At 47.9% G+C, this 16,141-nt stretch overlaps 1 protein-coding gene across 2 annotated transcripts; it reads right to left on the bottom strand.

Annotated features, from left to right (window-relative positions):
• Positions 1-756: 756 nt before the first annotated feature.
• LOC138717218 (interferon-induced very large GTPase 1-like) lies at positions 757-15,816 on the bottom strand. Of its 2 annotated transcripts, none has more exons than XM_069850589.1 (2): positions 15,683-15,816; positions 757-8,295 (listed from the first exon to the last, which is right to left on the bottom strand). In XM_069850589.1, exon 2 carries the CDS (start codon positions 8,291-8,293, stop codon positions 989-991), a length of 7,305 nt encoding a protein of 2,434 aa, XP_069706690.1. In that variant the 5' UTR covers positions 8,294-8,295; positions 15,683-15,816; the 3' UTR covers positions 757-988. The 2 variants fall into 2 exon arrangements, with proteins under 2 accessions (XP_069706690.1, XP_069706689.1); XM_069850588.1 differs by lacking the exon at positions 15,683-15,816 and adding an exon at positions 10,206-10,324.
• Positions 15,817-16,141: the final 325 nt, after the last annotated feature.

The following is a 16,141-nucleotide window of genomic DNA, read 5'->3' as shown; positions in this document are numbered from 1 at the left end:
GACCACCAACCACCTCCCTGCAGTCCCAGCTGGTTACATCTTCTCCAGACCATCAACCTGTTGCTACCTGCCTGTCTTGACAGCACAAACACTGATGTCACATGCTGCCAACGGCTCCTGAGGAAGCTGCAACGATACGTAATTCTCCACAGTGGTCATGCAACGTGTTTTGCTCAACAGCTAAGCAAATAGCAAACTGCTGTTAGGGCTGTGAGGAAGGTCACCAGGTACAGGCACTTGCATAAGGATCATAGAATCATAGAATCATCTGTTTGGAAAAGACCTTTGAGATCATTGAGTCCAACCATACCAGTTCACTACTAAACCACACCTCTGAGCATCTCATCCACCCATCTTTTAAGTCCCTCCAGGGATGGTGACTCCTACCACTGCCCTGGGCAGCCTCTGCCAGCACGCGAGAAGGAATTGTCAGCACCAGTGAAGGAATTGTTCCCAATATCTAATCTGAACCTCCCTGGCACAACTTGAGGCCATTTCCTCTCGTCAATAAAGGAACAATCATCCCAAAAAGCAATACTCACAGCTTGCAGCCAACGCTGAGCTGCTCTTAGATCCTGCAGCCCTGTCTTTAAGTACTTGCAGTACTTTAAATAGTCTAAGTGCAAGCACTTGCTGCAGGAAAACTGGTATTTTCATCAGTGTCACTTATTTTCTCATAGCAGGTAATAAAATTGGTACTTCTGATGGTGCCTTTGCTCTTGGCCACATGACTGCTCACAGCAGAGCTGTTTTTACACTGAGACAAAGTGAAGGTTTATGGCAAGAAGGGAAGGGGTTTCTGACTTTATCATGAAACAAGGGAATTTCTGAGCAGTGGCAGGAGCGGCACGCCATGTTTCACCCAACTTTGTGAGCAATTAGATACTGTTTTCTTCATGTGGCTTAAGGTCGTAGTCATTATAACAATATTTTGTGAGTAGACTTGTACTATGTTCTTTTAAAATGCAAAGCAGTCGTGGTTCTTCCTTCATATCAACTTGGCCATACCTGGCTTCTCCAGTTCTTTAAGTACTTCCTGCTTTGTAATTGTGTTCCACGAAGCAGGGATCTCTCCTTTGCCATGAAATTTCCCATTGTACCTTTTTTCTAGCTCTGTCCTGAAATGAGACACAAACCATTTCCAGTACGCTTGCATGGACGGATCTGCAAGAATGTTCCAGGTGGAATAAGGAGGTCCCGCTTCCCAGTATGTCTTGTAGGGGATCCACTTATCTTCACCAATTCTGAACAAACAGTTACTTGCAACACTGCTGGAACAAATATCAATGACCAGATTATCTGTTTTATGCCACTTGTACCTTTGCAAGACTTGTGGACGATGGAAGACAACCTGATGCTGCCCATCGTGTTTCGGCATAGTGTTTGTGCAAACAGCCCCACAAAAGGGACACTGCTCCCAGCACCCTGCAAACTGATCAGCCAGGATTGTATGAGGCTGCGTTGCAAAAGAGCTCAAATCAGCATCAGCAAACTTGCCCTTGAGACGATCCTTCAGAGGAGCCAGTGCTTCTGTCATGGCATTATTCAGGAACTCTATGTCTGTTATCTCCTGATGCTCAATGCCCTTCAGTTCACTCCTGGGCAAGCGTAGCACCTCTTTAAGTGTGTTGCAAAATTCATCCAGCCAAAGGGAGATTTTATCATTTCTGTCTTTTCTGTCTTTGACGACGTTGGTTGATGTGAAAACAGCGGACTGGATGTTCTCATAGTAGTGAGTAAGGGAGTCATCTAAAAACTTCTCCAGCCTCCTGTTCTTATCTAAACAGTACATCTCCACACGCATCTTAATGTAATTCTTAAAAAAACTTTCTGGAGAACTAAGGTACTCCTTGAATTTCTCAAAGTTTTCCTCTTCCGCCAGGTATCTCAGTATGCAAACTTCCAGAGAGGATCTGTTGCCAGTGAAATCTGGGATTTTACCCTTCATATCTTGAGCTATGGCAAGAGCCGTCCTCTCGTAGACCACCTCGTGAAGAGCTGGGGCAATCTTGTCACATAGGAAACTAGCAAACATGGTGATAGAAGTAGCTCCTTGGCAGGAAATCTGAAAGCATTTAAAGAAAACTTCTCTCTTGCTCTCCAGGTAGACAGCTGGATCGTTCGCTTTTCGGAATGCTGCCTGCATGGCTTTGAACCTCTCTGATGCCATTTTACACAGAAACAGTGATAAATCTATCTTGTAATCTTTATTAAGACTATAATTTCCACTGCTAGGGACACAGTTCATACCCTTCTCCACTTCATTTAGTATTTCATGAATAAAACTTCGACTGTAATCCCTTTTCTCCATTTCCTTCTTGTCAATGTTTGCTTTCACGCACGTCGTGATGTTGTCTGTGATGTAGCGTATATTGTTCATATCAACATCATCAATATTCTTAGCGAAGAATTTCCAAGATCTTTTCTTAGTGACATGTTTCTCTAAATTAAAAGGAAATACTCTGCTGCTGGGAAATGTCCTGATTCGTGTATGTAGATTAGGCTCCTTAAAGCGGTCTAGAAGGACATCTTCTATTTCCACGTCAATGTTAGCCTGTTCCAAAGGGGGAGCAGCAGAGGAGACTTCAGTGACCCAGTGTGCCCAGAGAGAAAGGAAGTGGTCTCCGAGTTCCCTCTCACTTAGGCTCTGGCCTTTTAGAGTGAGAGCCAACTGCCTACTCTTTTTCAAGAGCTTGTTTTCATATTCTGACTTCCTTTCATCCAGTTTACACTGGTTCCTCTTCAGTTCAATGAGATTCTCACACTTCTTTTTAGTTTCTTTAAGAAGAGATTCTTTTAGATCTTTCAGCTTCATTTCCGTGCTGTTTCGCCACTGGATCAGTATCTCACAGTCCCTGTTTTCACTGAAATACTTTTCCATGTGTTTCATAATGTCATCATTTGTCTCTTGCACTTGATTTTCGAGGTCTTCTATGGTGATTGTCTGCAAGCCCCCGTTCTGAACTTTATTCTCCAGTTTCATTTGCAAGTCTAAAATGTGACTCCTCAGCTTCCAGGTCCACTGACTGAATGCAGTTTCCAGTTGCTTGTATGCAGCGATCTCCACTGAATTCTTGAAGCTGAAAACAAAGTTTTCATTCAGCAATGCATTCCAGAGGTCACTAATGCGAACGTTCAAGCTCGAGAGGTTCAAAATGCTGCCCTGTGATTTCTTGGCAGCTTGGAGGATTTTGCACTTTAATTCCTGAACGTTCTGGCTGTAGGTGGGGTTGGGTGGTGCCATTGGGGGGTTTCCTTCCCATAGGTGAGCAAAGTAATGAATGTGGGTATTCACATCAAAGTGGATGACGTCGCTGAAGCAGGAGACGTCACAGAACTCCTGCTGGGCAGCCGTCATGGTCATATCATCCAGCTTTTCCTGCAGACGCCTTTGTCCCTCCATGTTCTGTTCCTTGGCAGTTATTTCTCCCACATTTTGGTGCACAAAGAGGCAGCTTGGAGAAAGCTTTACTTGCTTCATCCTCAGAAAAGCCTGCACAGCAATCTGAAGGACGTCTTGCATTTCTGAAGGATTCTCTCCAAAGATATTGATCAGAGTCATGTTGCCGATGCCAATGACAAAGGCGGCTAGCTCATTGTCATGATTAAGGGACTGTTTATTGGCCATCTCTATGGCACGAAGTCCCTCTGTGTCAACAACCAGCATGTAATCAAAGCCCAAGTCTTGTTGCAGCTTCTCATCCACTTTAATTAGCTGCATAAAGGCACCCCGGGTGCACCGGCCTGCACTGACATTAAACTGAAGACCAAACATGGCATTCAACAGGGTTGACTTCCCTGTGCTCTGGATTCCAAGCACTGAAAGAACAAATACTCGTTTATCCCCTAGCTTCTCAATTAATCTGTCAAAGATTGCTCCGACCCAGCGTAATGGCACATAAGAAGCATCACCATCCATCAGCTCGATGGGATACCCTGAAATCATCAGATTGGCTGCAATTTCAGGTAGTCTGACAAAACATTTATCCTCTGAATTCACTGATTCCAGAGCTTCGTAAATCTGCCCCACCTCTCTCAAAATATGCTCAAGGCCAATGGATGAATCGTTGATTTCATTGGAGAGGGCATCTAACTCTCTTAGCAGCTTAGTTTTCAGAATGTTTTTCTCATTGCTTTGCTTTATTGCCAGGATTTTAGACCACAGCTCATGATATTTTCTCTTCAGTTCGTCAAGGTGATCGGAGGACAGGTCATCCATAAAGACCTTCATCCACTGCAGGAAGTATTTCTTGGTATCTGCTGGCTGTGACTGGAGAAAGGTAAGGACCGATTTCATCAGCTCGTTGAGGGGGAATGCTTGCTCTCGTTGCTTTCTTCGTATCTGTGACTTCTCTAATTCAATTTGGCTCCGATGATGCTCTATGCTCTTGTTCCTCTTTTCCTGCAAGCGAGTGAGTTCTTTGTCCTTTTTGCACCACATGTACCACAGTTTTCCTTGAAGAGGCAGTAGCTGGGATTTGATCTCAAACAACTTCTCTCTCTTTAGAAGATTCACCAGTGCTTTTGCATTTTCTTTGGCTGTCACACATGCATCTGTATCCTCATCAACTAAGAATCCATGATTGCGAGCTCTGTCCACGCAGGCATCCAGGCTGAAGAGCACGTTAGACCCTTCCAGGAGATTCCTGATTGTTTTTGTCAGCTCACCCATTAATTCTGCTTCATTTTTGTTCTTGATGCCTATTTTTATGTTTTGGTTCGATCGGCCAACTGCAGCATTCTCTTTTTCAGTGAAAAGACAAATCAAAGGCTTTTGTGACTGCCACAGGTCACGTAAAATCTTCATTCCTGTCTTGTCACTCTGATCAGACTCGGATATGAAAGCCACATTCACAGCAGATATCTCATGTAAGAACTGTAGTTGTGCCTCGTGATCCCTGGCATCTCCGTGCAGGTTGCAGAAAGCAACACAGCAGTCAAAGCTGTCATCGTCACTGCCACGGGGACAGTACCAGTAGATTTCCACAACCCCTTTCATCAGCAAACAGTCCTTGGTGCTGCCTTTGCAATGTCGGTGGAAAAATGTGTCATGCTTTTTGCTCAGCAGAGCATTCAGGATCTGTGACTTGGAAGAGGAGGGAGAGTGGCCAATTCGTATGAAGGACACGATGGGTGTCTCTGCCTGATAAATGAGTTTGTTTTTGTAACTATTAATTCTTCCTGACTTCTCAACCCCTTTCCAGCTCCTTTTGATTTGGCTGAGGGACCAGAGGGGGAACTCTATCTGTGAAGTACATGGGTTTGGTACCAGGAGAGGTAATGCAAATTGGCAGAAAGCGAGCTTTGTTGAAATGTACTGTCTCATGAAGTCATCTGCACAATGAAAAATTGCCATCTGGAGGTCCATGGGGTGCACACAACTGTCTGTGGTGGCAGATTCAGAGGCTTCTTCCTCGAAATCAGTGAAAAAATCATCGAAGGAATCAGAGGCTTCGTGCTCTTGCTCTGTGGGTTTTGGCACTGTGCCGAGTCCTGGGTTGCTCTCGTCCTTGCAAGTCAGGTACCTCACCCGATAATCCACAGTTAATAGCTTTTGCAAGAAGTAAAATGGTAGTTCACTGTCCTTGCTGGGCTGGCTGTCATGTAAAGACATGTGTATGATGTGGAAATCTTCTGTCCTCATTTTTCTTGGATAGTGACTTTCTAGTCCAAGGCGCTTAAGCAAGTGGAGGAACTCTTGGTTTGTACTGGCTTGATTTGCTGTGGATTTGCTGCATTCTAATTTGGATTCAGACTGACTGGAAGGCTCTGCCTTTTGAAAAGTGTCTTCCATGTCTTTGATTATACTGTGTTTATTCATTTCATCACATGTCTCATCCAAGCGCCCACTGATCAAAGAATGCAAGTCGCTTTCCAGCGTCTCCCAGTCTTTGAACCCACTGTGTTTTTTGAGGAGAGTTTTTATCTCTGTGGACCATAAGTTTTTCATTTGATCTTCCATGAAAGCTAGACGCTCACTCTTCTTCTCAAAGGACATTTCCTTATGTTCAGGTGCTACAGTGAGACCTGTCAGCAGCAGGAAAGCTTGCGCTCTGTAATCATCTTGCTCCTTCAGATCCAGATAATCCTTATGTCCCATTTCTATTTCATTTATCATGAAGTTAATTTGTGGACACCCAAGGAGGTACTGAAAAGTGTTCCTTTCCACCTGGTATCCCGTGCTGGTCGTAATTAAGAGCACCAAGAGTTCTATGTCTTTCTGGGCCCTTTCCTGGAGAAACTGGAGTAAGGAATAAACAGCTAGGCTTGCAGTCAAGGTGGCTTTTATCTTTGCTTCGTGAACAGCAGATGCAGAGGTTTCTGGTGCATAGGTGACTTCCTGGATGTGCTCCTTCATTTGCTGCAGTGTCTCGAGGAGATCTTTAAGCTCGGAAACATTGGGAGTTTCAGAATGCGTGTCCTCGGTGTGGAAGATCCATTGCATAATGAAGGAAGACCTGGGGAAGTCCTTGACAGAATAGACATGAGGCTCCAGGAGGCATCTCAACAGAGACTTGATATAGATGATGTTTTCCGGAGGTGACTCCTTGCAAAACTGAACGGTATTCACCAGGAACTCCTGCAGCGCTTTGTCTGACAGGCATACATTGATCCAGACACTATGGTTTTTGGTTTTTTCATTCAGATTCTGTTTGAAATGTATCAGCTTGAGCAGTTTCCTTTCATCCACTGTCGCCTCCCAGGCCTTCATGAACTCCATGAAAGCTCTGGCCTCTTCCACTGCACTGACCAGTTCCTCTCCAAACATGGTGCTGACGCTCTGATGCGTTAGCGCCTCATACTCAGTCCTGAGGCAGCTGCTCAGTTGACAGACAGATTTAAAGTCACTGCTGTGATTGAACAGGATTATATCCCACACGGGGATCAGCTGAAAGCCTCGGTCAATAACACACCAGGTTGTGTTATTAGTTACAAGCCCTGATTTCCACTGAGGAAGACAATCAGTCTCTGAGGGCCCCCCTGTGTTGGTCACGTAGAGCTGAAGCTCCGTTTGGGCACTCCTTTCATCTTTTCCCTGAAAAGAAGCCTGTGACTTGGATTTTGAAAAATTCACTGTTGTGTTGACACCGAAGAGGCTGAAGCTGGCCCCGATGTAGCCATTCAGAGCTTCAGATGCTTGCCGCTTCATCTCTTCCCGCTGCTCAGCTCTGAACCCTTCCACGGATGCTTTCCACCAGAATATCCCCCCAAAGTGGAGGGGACCCTGGTTTACATGGGACCCAAACCTGTTGAAGAAGCTCGCGCACCTGCTTCTCAGCATGTTGGGTCTGTCCGCTTCCTGAGTGATGCTCAAAAGATACTCGATGTTTTGCAGCTCCCGCAGGGCTGCATCTGAGAGGAGAAGCTGATGCTTTTGGAAGTAGCAGGAGGCCAGAGGGATGTAGTGGTACTTGGTGGTGCAAATGTAGCTGTGCTCAGAGCGGGCCTGGCAGGTATCTTCCGACTGCGAGGACCTGCTATAATTCACATCAGCTTCACCATGAAACCCCCAAAGCCCGACTTTGGCAGAAATGCTGATGCTGAACCCCAGCTGCTCCATGGACTTGCTGAAAGTGGCTTCTGCTGCAGAGGAGGAGAACTCCTTTGTCTCAAGCAGCGATCCTTGCTCTGGACCAGTAAGTTTGAATCCATCAGGAATCCTGATGAGCTGGTCTCGCTTTTCCAGTGCATCCGCAAGGCTGCTGGTCCTGTAAATGCCCTGCAGGGCCAGTCCCCCTGATGCCCGCCTCAGGACCTCCACATCAGAGACATTCTCACCCTTGCACACTGACGACTCCTGCTGTTCCAGCTGCTTCTGGATTTTCTCCAGCAACTTCAACGTTGACTTCTCTGGTGATACCCAGCACTCTTTGGGAATCTCTAAAGCTTGCCACAGAGCCTCCTCTTTCTTTCTTATATCATCATTGCTGTTGCTGTGGCTGGTGTGCATTTCTTTCAGCTCCATCAGAGCCAGCTTGGCCTCTTCTTGTCTCTGTTTTGTCATCTCCAAGCGCTTCTTCTGCAGCTCCTCAAAAGTTGGGGTTTTGTCCATTATTTCCAGGAGCTTTTGGAGTGCCTTTGCTTCCCAGGGATGCCGTACTTGGCACTCCAGCTTAAGGTAATCTTCATATTGCAGATGCTTCAGGGCTTCTCTAGACTTGACTCCCAGTGTCTCAGACAGTTTGGGGACCCAGTATCCATCATCCAGTCCTTCTTTCTCACATGCTTCTGCTAGTAGTTTTTTAGCAAGAAATGCCTTTTCATCCTCTGGAATGTCCTCCTGTGAACCCATGGCTGCAGAAGAAGAAAACATACTTTCTTTAAGGCACGTTGTAAGAGGCCCCAGCCTCTAGTAGGAGGGTTCGCCAGCAGCTGCAGGCTGAGGGGACTCCTCCTACGTGGCTGCTGGAGCCCAGCCTGGGATGCTCCAAGACAAGGGGAGCTCTGTCTGGGACAATGGATGCACCTGCTGCTTTCCTGTTTGCAAGTTCAACCCTGAAGCTAAGTGTGTATCCCAGAGAAAGCATGTACACACACACATACATGCATACGCACGCACGCGGACTTGGCCACACAACCTGCCATGGACAAGGTGGTGCCTTCAACAGCACCCATGTATACCAAACAGGACTTATAAATACACAGTTCTGCACTCTGGTCACAACAACCCCACACAGCGCTCCAGGCTTGGGGAGGAGTGGCTGGAAAGCTGCCCAGAGGAAAAGGACCTGGGGATACTGGTCAACAGCAGCTTAACATGAGCCAGCAGTGGCCCAGATGGCCAAGAAGGCCAACAGCATCCTGGCTTGGATCAGCCATGGGGTGGCCAGCAGGAGCAGGGAAGGGATCGTCCCCCTGCACTCAGCGCTGGTGAGGCTGCACCTCGAATCCTGGGTTCAGTTTTGGGCCCCTCACTCCAAGAAGGACCTTGAGGGGCTGGAGCGCATTCGGAGAAGGAGAATGGAGCTGGGGAAGGGGCTGGAGCCCAGGGGTTCTGAGACCAACTGAGGGCCCTGGGGCTGTTTAGTCTGGAGAAGAGGAGGCTGAGGGAGACCTCATTGCTCTCTGCAGCTCCTAAAAGGCAGTTGGATCCAGGTGGGTGTTGATCTCTTCAAGCAAGTAACAAGTGAGAGGATGAGAGGAAATGGCCTCAAGTTGCACCAGGGAAGGTTTAGACTGGATATTGGGAAAAATCTCTGTACTGAAAGAGTTGTGAAGCCCTGGCAGAGGCTGCCCAGGGCAGTGGGGGAGTCCCCATCCCTGGAGGGGTTCAAAAACAGTGTGGCTGTGGCATACAGCGGGGCTGGACCGATGGTTGGACTGAATGAGCTTGGAGGTCTTTTCTGACCTTAATGATTCTATGATTCTGTACATACAGACAGCTGCAGGTGTTCCTGGATCCCTCAAGCACCAGCACAGTCCCTCTGTCCATCCAACCCCCCTGCCTGCATCTTGCACCCTCCTTCCAGCCCAAGGGTGTCCTCCCTGCTGGCTGGTCCAGCTTGCTGCTCACCAGCAGAAGCACACACACACTCAACTCATGGGCGCCCCACTCTCACAGGATGCCTCACCCCAAATACTCAGCACCAGGCACACAGGCTGTGACCCCATTCCAACTGCCAGTGCAGAGCCCCTCGCTCATGCCCATTTCCCCCAGGAGATGGTTCTCGGGACACACACCATTCCTACCCCAATGGATGGGAAAAAATCCAAGTTGTCCCTCTCCAGAGCTGTTCTGGAGCTTCCTGTCAGCCAGTTGTTAGTGATTGGAGAATTTGGGGCTTTGTCACTGTCTCCAGGCCTCCCTGTCTGTACTGTTTGTGTCCCTTTGTGGGTTGTTTATTGTTTCCCCCTTCACTTCTTATCCCCAACCATTAGGAAGTCCTTGACTGCTGACCTTGAGGAAGCTGACACTCTAACTGTCCCTGTGCGTGTACACCTGTATTTTCCACACTGCCATATAAACCTGACAATTGTCTCTGTCTCAGTTCCATTGGATATTGAAGAGATTTATTCAGTGCAAAAAACCTTCCTGTGCATTCAGTTCTCATGCCAGAAACCACACCAAACACACAGGTATTAATCCAAGGCACCTGGGACAGGGACCTTGGACCCTTCCAGAGCCTTTAATGTCAGCTTTTCCTTTAAAGACAGTGAAGATTGAGACAATATGCTCAATGGATGTGGGCTCTAATTCATCTCACCTCACAGCAGGTGTTCCTTTTGGTCACAGTTGGGTTTCCAGATGACACAGGCAGCCAAGGTCTCCAGCTCAGCTGTGGCAAGCGTGGTAGACAAGGTTGGGGTGTTAAGAAGAAGAATTCAAGAAGAAAAACACCAGGAAGGAAAGGCCCAAAATCCTAAAGGAGAAGACCAGATAGTCAGGGGATGCAACCCATTGACATAGAGGATTCATTCCAGGGAGAAGCGGAGCCCATCATTTCTCCACCAGTGATGATAGCCCAGCCAGCAAAGACTCATCAGGGCCTCTTTTAGGGTGGTGACCAGACTGGGATTTTGTCTGAGACCTAAACCCACCTGCCTGTTTTGTACAGGAGCCCAGGGACAGTTTTCAAAGTATATATCTCCTGCTTTCAGAGCGTCTTATGTACATGGCAAAAGGTGCCCAGAAGGTGCCTCAGGCTGGGGCAGTAATGCCTGCTGTGCACCGTAACAACATCACAGGGAGGAAGGCCAGGCTGGGCCCTGAATCGTAGGATAGTTTGGGTGGGAAGGGACCTTAAAGCCCATCCAGATCCAAACCCGTGCCATGGAGAAAGGGGGTGTAGGAGGAGGCCACAAAGATGATCTAAGGGCAGGAGCACCTCCCATCTGAGGACACACTGAGATAGTTGGGATTGTTCAGCCTAGAGAAGAGAAGGCTTCGGGGAGACCTTAGGGCAGCCTCCAGTACTGAAATGGGCTCCAGGAAAGCTGGGGAGGGGCTCTTGATCCAGGAGTGCAGGGGCAGGATGAGGGGAATGGTATTCAGCTACGAGAGGGGAGATGGAGATGAGATCTTAGGCAGAAATGTTTTGCTGTGAGGCTGGTGAGACCCTGGCCCAGGTTGCCCAGAGCAGCGGTGGCTGCCCCATCCCTGGAGGTGTTCGAGGCCAGGTTGGATGGGGCTTGGAGCAACCTGATGCAGTGGGAGGTGTCCCTGCCCGTGGCAGGAGGTTGGAACTGGATGGGCTTTAAGGTCCCTCCCAACCCAAACTATTCCATGTTTCTATGATTAACCTACTTCCCATCAGTGGGCAATGTCCAGACGCTCCCTGGGAGACAAAGTCTCAGCATGCATGATGGCTGCTTGGGAAGATAAATGTTGCAGGCACACCTTCCTCCTCCTTCCCTTTGATTGCTGAGCACAACACTGTGCCTCGCAAGAGGAGGCTGAGGGGAGACCTCATTACTCTCTACAACTACCTGAAAGGAGGTTGTGGAGAGGAGGGTGCTGGGCTCTTCTCCCAAGTGACAGGGGACAGGACGAGAGGGAATGGCCTCAAGCTCCACCAGGGGAGGTTTAGGCTGAACATTAGGAAAAGATATTTCACAGAAAGGGTCATTGGTCACTGGCAGAGGCTGCCCAGGGAGGTGGTTGAGTCACCTTCCCTGGAGGGGTTTAAGGGACGGGTGGATGAGGTGCTGAGGGGCATGGCTTAGTGATTGATGGGAATGGTTGGACTCAATGATCCAGTGGGTCTTTTCCAACCTGGTGATTCTGTGATTCTATGAATCCACTCAGGTCACTTTTCCCAGCTCCGTCCCCTCCCAGCTCCTCGCCCTTGGCCCATTATCAGCGCTCTGGCAGTCTCCCATTCCCACAACAGCACCACGTAGGTGTGATGGAGAACATTAACTCCAGCCCAGACAGACCTTAAACCAGTGCCCAGGACACTTAGAAGTTAAGCATGGCTTCATATTTCTTCACAAATAAGGAAAAAGCCTCATACAATTGTGTAAGCACTTGCAGAGAGCCACTAAGCTCAGTTGTTATAGAATCATAGAATCACTTGGTTGGAAAAGACCTTTGAGATCATCAAGTCCAACCATAAGTGTCCACTACTAAACCAGATCCCTGAACATCTCATCTACCCAGCTTTTAAACACCTCCAGGGGTGGTGACTCTACCACTGCCCTGGGCAGCCTCTGCCAGTGCCGGAGAACCTTGCAGAAATTTTTCCTGTTATCATCACTGAAGTTCTCCAAATTATCCATTCCAGCTTCCAAGGCCACGGAAGCACCCACAGGGATGCCTTCCCACCTCACCTTTCACACTGCATTCTTATTTGGGCATATCTGACACATCCTCCCCCGCCACCAAGCTGATGAAGAGGCTGCTGCTTTGCTGAGCCACAGGGTGGATAGGGGCTAGGCGAAGGTCTGGTGGCCACTCCACGTCAATGGCCATAACAAAGCCCATCTGTGCAGCAAGGATAAGTAGGAGAGAATGGGCAATTGTGTCTCTGGCACTCATTTGCCTATCGGGATGACCAAACTGGCCATGGTCACACACCACCACCCCCTCCTCCCACATACCAAGCAGGTACGTGGAGGTGCAAAACAAACACTCAGAGGTGGTCCTCAAAACAAACGTATTAATAAGATTTGTATGAGTTATTGTGATGGAAGCTGCTCTGATCTACAGCCCTGGAGTTCTCTGGATTCCTACACATGGGTGGAGGTTGCACTGCAATCCATTGTCCCCCTATCATTGGAACCACCGATAAAAGGTAAAGGAGATTGGGCCGATTGGCACTCCAGATGTTATCACTCCAGAAGGGACTATAAGAGAACAAGAAGAGCAAGCACAAACCAGAGCTCCCTCTCAGCTGGCCTGAGACTCCCCCACTGACATTGTCCACAATCCACAAGCACCGCAAGAGCGTTTGCAGAAACTTCACCTGCAGCAGCTTCAAGGAAACATCTAAGGACTCCAGCACCGAACTCTGTACAGCTTGTATAGTCTTTTTGAACCCTTATAGAATGCTAATATTGGCCTAGACATAAGCTTATATTCTTGACTTAGAATTGTAACATTATAGTCAGTAAACTAAATGTTTAAATACAGTTCTGGGTCCTACTCTGTCTACCTTGGGGTGTGACAGAAAAATTGGCGTAGTTGGCAGGATAACGTAATTAGTAGCACAGTACTTTATATTTTAAGCACACCTTCCTGTAGGGGTGGTTGCCCAATGCTTATGCAGATAGATTTTGTCACAACTGATCATTGTGCATCTATTCGAGGGTGATAGATTCTACTGCCCGACCTTCGGGTCTTACGGACAGATTGTGGGTTTGGGCTAATCAGATAAGTAAATACGGTCCCTTATCCATACCCATTTCCCAGTCTGTCTAGACTAGCGGACTTTGTGTTTGTTAAAAGGGGAAGAATACCCCAATTCCACTGTGCTGCTTTATTGAGACCATAATTGTTTAATTGAGCATCACTCTCAGTGGAATTTCAGCCACCCTCAGCACCCCAGGCTAACCCCAGAGTGTTGTTGGAACGAAAGGGGGATTGCACCTAGCCAAATTAGTCTGGCCAAACCTGTTAAATGGAATTTTTCCCAGCAAATCTTGGGAGACCAACCCTATAAGCAGTCTGCAATGTCACTAGACACGCTCTTGGGAAAATTCAAATTTAAACCCTCCCCATAAGGGAGAGATTGGGCAAAAGATAACTGGAAAGATGAAGGCAAAATTGCCTCATGCAGTGAGCAACTTCACCTGGAATATAAAGCTAGGAAAGGAAAAGGTAAAAGGGTTATTTGTGCAGTGTTAGGAGCCTGTTTGTCTTGTGCTCAGAAGGAGGCTCAAGCTCTTGAAAACCCAACCCCCTCATATAAGGATTTACAAGAGGAATTGGACAAAACAGTATTGAATCATTTAAAGGAGGAACTAGAACTGAAAAAGCAGAGAGCTGCAAATTATAAACAGGAATCTGAGAATTTAAGGCATCAAGCCACTAGCTTGGAAAGTACTCTAAGAGCCTGTAATTCAGAGCTTGTGAATGTCCAGCAGGAGAAAGGGAAGTTAGCCGAGGATCTGAGGCAAGCTGAGCTTAGAGAGCAAGCTTTAAAAACTAAGTTAAATTTGTTGTTATCCCACCTATCGCTCTCTAATGCCTCAAAAAAAAACCCAGAAGTGGGTGGTGGCAGCTGATACTGAAACATGGAAGGAAAAACTCCTCCTGAAGGGGTAGCTCAGAAGCCCACTGTGAGCAAGTGGTATGCATATCTCACTGGAATAGGAGACATTCTAACAGAAGAAGAGGGAAGTGTAAAAAACTCAAAAGTTTGGTGACGACGACAAACTGTCCAGCAGGACAACTTCTGTCTACATTATTTATAGCTACCACCTTAATTGTAATTGTAGTGTAGAAACCCAAGTTCTAACTTAAGAACAACATACACTGTTTATACATAGGATTTTGCAAAGGAAAAGGGTGTATGTGGGTTATTGAATTATTCTATTGATGAGTTTTGTATTGCTATACCAAATGCATCATCCACAGCGGAAGAAGCTCAAAACACTTTAGCAATTATTGGAGTCCATCCTAACAGATTGTTTGTGAGATCACAGTCTGGAACCGACGGCTCTATTGGGTGGGTTGTGGGGTTGTTACAAAAATTTAGAATTAGTATTCAAAGTTGGTTAGCTTCACTGGTAGAATATATTATAGGATTGATTATTATCATTGTGGTAATAATAATTGTGCTAGTTTGTGTTAAGCGATTGTGAATCTAGTAGTCAAACATGTGAATGCTTTGATGATCACTTCTGAATATGACATGATTCCTATTAACAAGGATAATTCTCATGGCTTTTGCAGTGATACACCTCAGTATTTTGACGTGCTCTGATTAAATTTAATAGGCATACGAGTGACAAAGCCACGGGGTGGAAATTAGGAAATTACATATTCCCCGCCCCCCACCCTAAGCTGCTGAAGAGGGCTGCAACTCCTTGCAGAAATATTTCCTGTTATCATCACTGATGCTCTCCAAATTATCCATTCCAGCTTCCGAAGCCATGGGAGCACCCACAGGGCTGCCTTCCCACCTCACCTCTCACACCGCATTCTCATCTGGGCAAGTCCCAGACAAGTTCTTGCACAGCCCTGTCCTCAGACCAGGGAACCAAATGGAATCAGGGTGCAGGAACACGCACAGCTCCGCAGCTGCCCTGGCTCCTGGCCCCGCTGGGCTCTGACCCTCCACTGGCTGGGTCCTGCCCTGGATCAGCCCTGGCCAGGGAAGCGATTCCCAGCCCGGGCATGGACTCCAGCAGGGAAGCCTCCCCACCCTCCCCGTTGAAGCCAAGCTTTGCAGCTCTGCAGACACCAGTCTGCCCCTCAGTCACCCCGCATCCCTCCTCCTGCCCCACCTGCTCCTGCTCCGAGTCCCCTTCCTCCTTCCCACCTTCCCGGCTCAACCCTTGCACACACGCTGGTGCCTCCAGCTTCATCAAACAGAAACCAAACCAAGGCTGCTTCCTCCAGCCCACAATCAGAGCAGAGACCATTCACCTGCTGCCCTAAAACCCATTTTTTCCTTCCCTGGTATCACTCAAGTGATGGGAAAACACACAAAATGAGAAGCAGAAGACAAACAAGCTCCCTGCTCCGTGCTGACCCCTGCCCGGCTCCCAGCCCTAGAGTTCATCAGCAAGGTCCTACCTTGTGGTGCTCAGCAGCTCCAGGGTGCTGTCAGCCCAGCCTAAACCCTCTCTTTATACAGTCCCCGTTGCTTGGGTGGGCTGCCCCATTCTGCTGACAGCGAGGAGGTCCTTCCTTTCTCAGAAATCAGGCCATTGCCTGAGCAGTGCAAAAGTGAAACATGCTGAGATGCTGTTTGTGCTGGAGCTGAGCCATTTGGCTCAGAAGCAGCAACAGTGCCCCAGGCACCCCCTCCAGTCTCCTAAATCACATGCTGAGCTCTGCACAGGGGTGCCTGGGGTGCCCGTCCAGCACCAGTGAGGTGCCTGAGGCCAGGGTGAAGGGCAGAAGGGGTTGGGCAGCACATGGGGCTTGGGGCTGGGAACCTGCCTGCCCTGCTCCTCTTGCCCCCAGATCACAAAGTCAGAGACTGGTTTGGTGAGAAAGGACCACGAAAGCCCATCCAGTGCAACCCCTGCA

Source organism: Phaenicophaeus curvirostris, chromosome 2 (assembly GCF_032191515.1).
Source record: "Phaenicophaeus curvirostris isolate KB17595 chromosome 2, BPBGC_Pcur_1.0, whole genome shotgun sequence".
In the NCBI taxonomy this organism is placed as follows: Eukaryota; Metazoa; Chordata; class Aves; order Cuculiformes; family Cuculidae; genus Phaenicophaeus; species Phaenicophaeus curvirostris.
The sequence above is the reverse complement of the archived record's forward strand: the minus strand, read 5'-3'. Positions and strand labels throughout refer to the sequence as shown.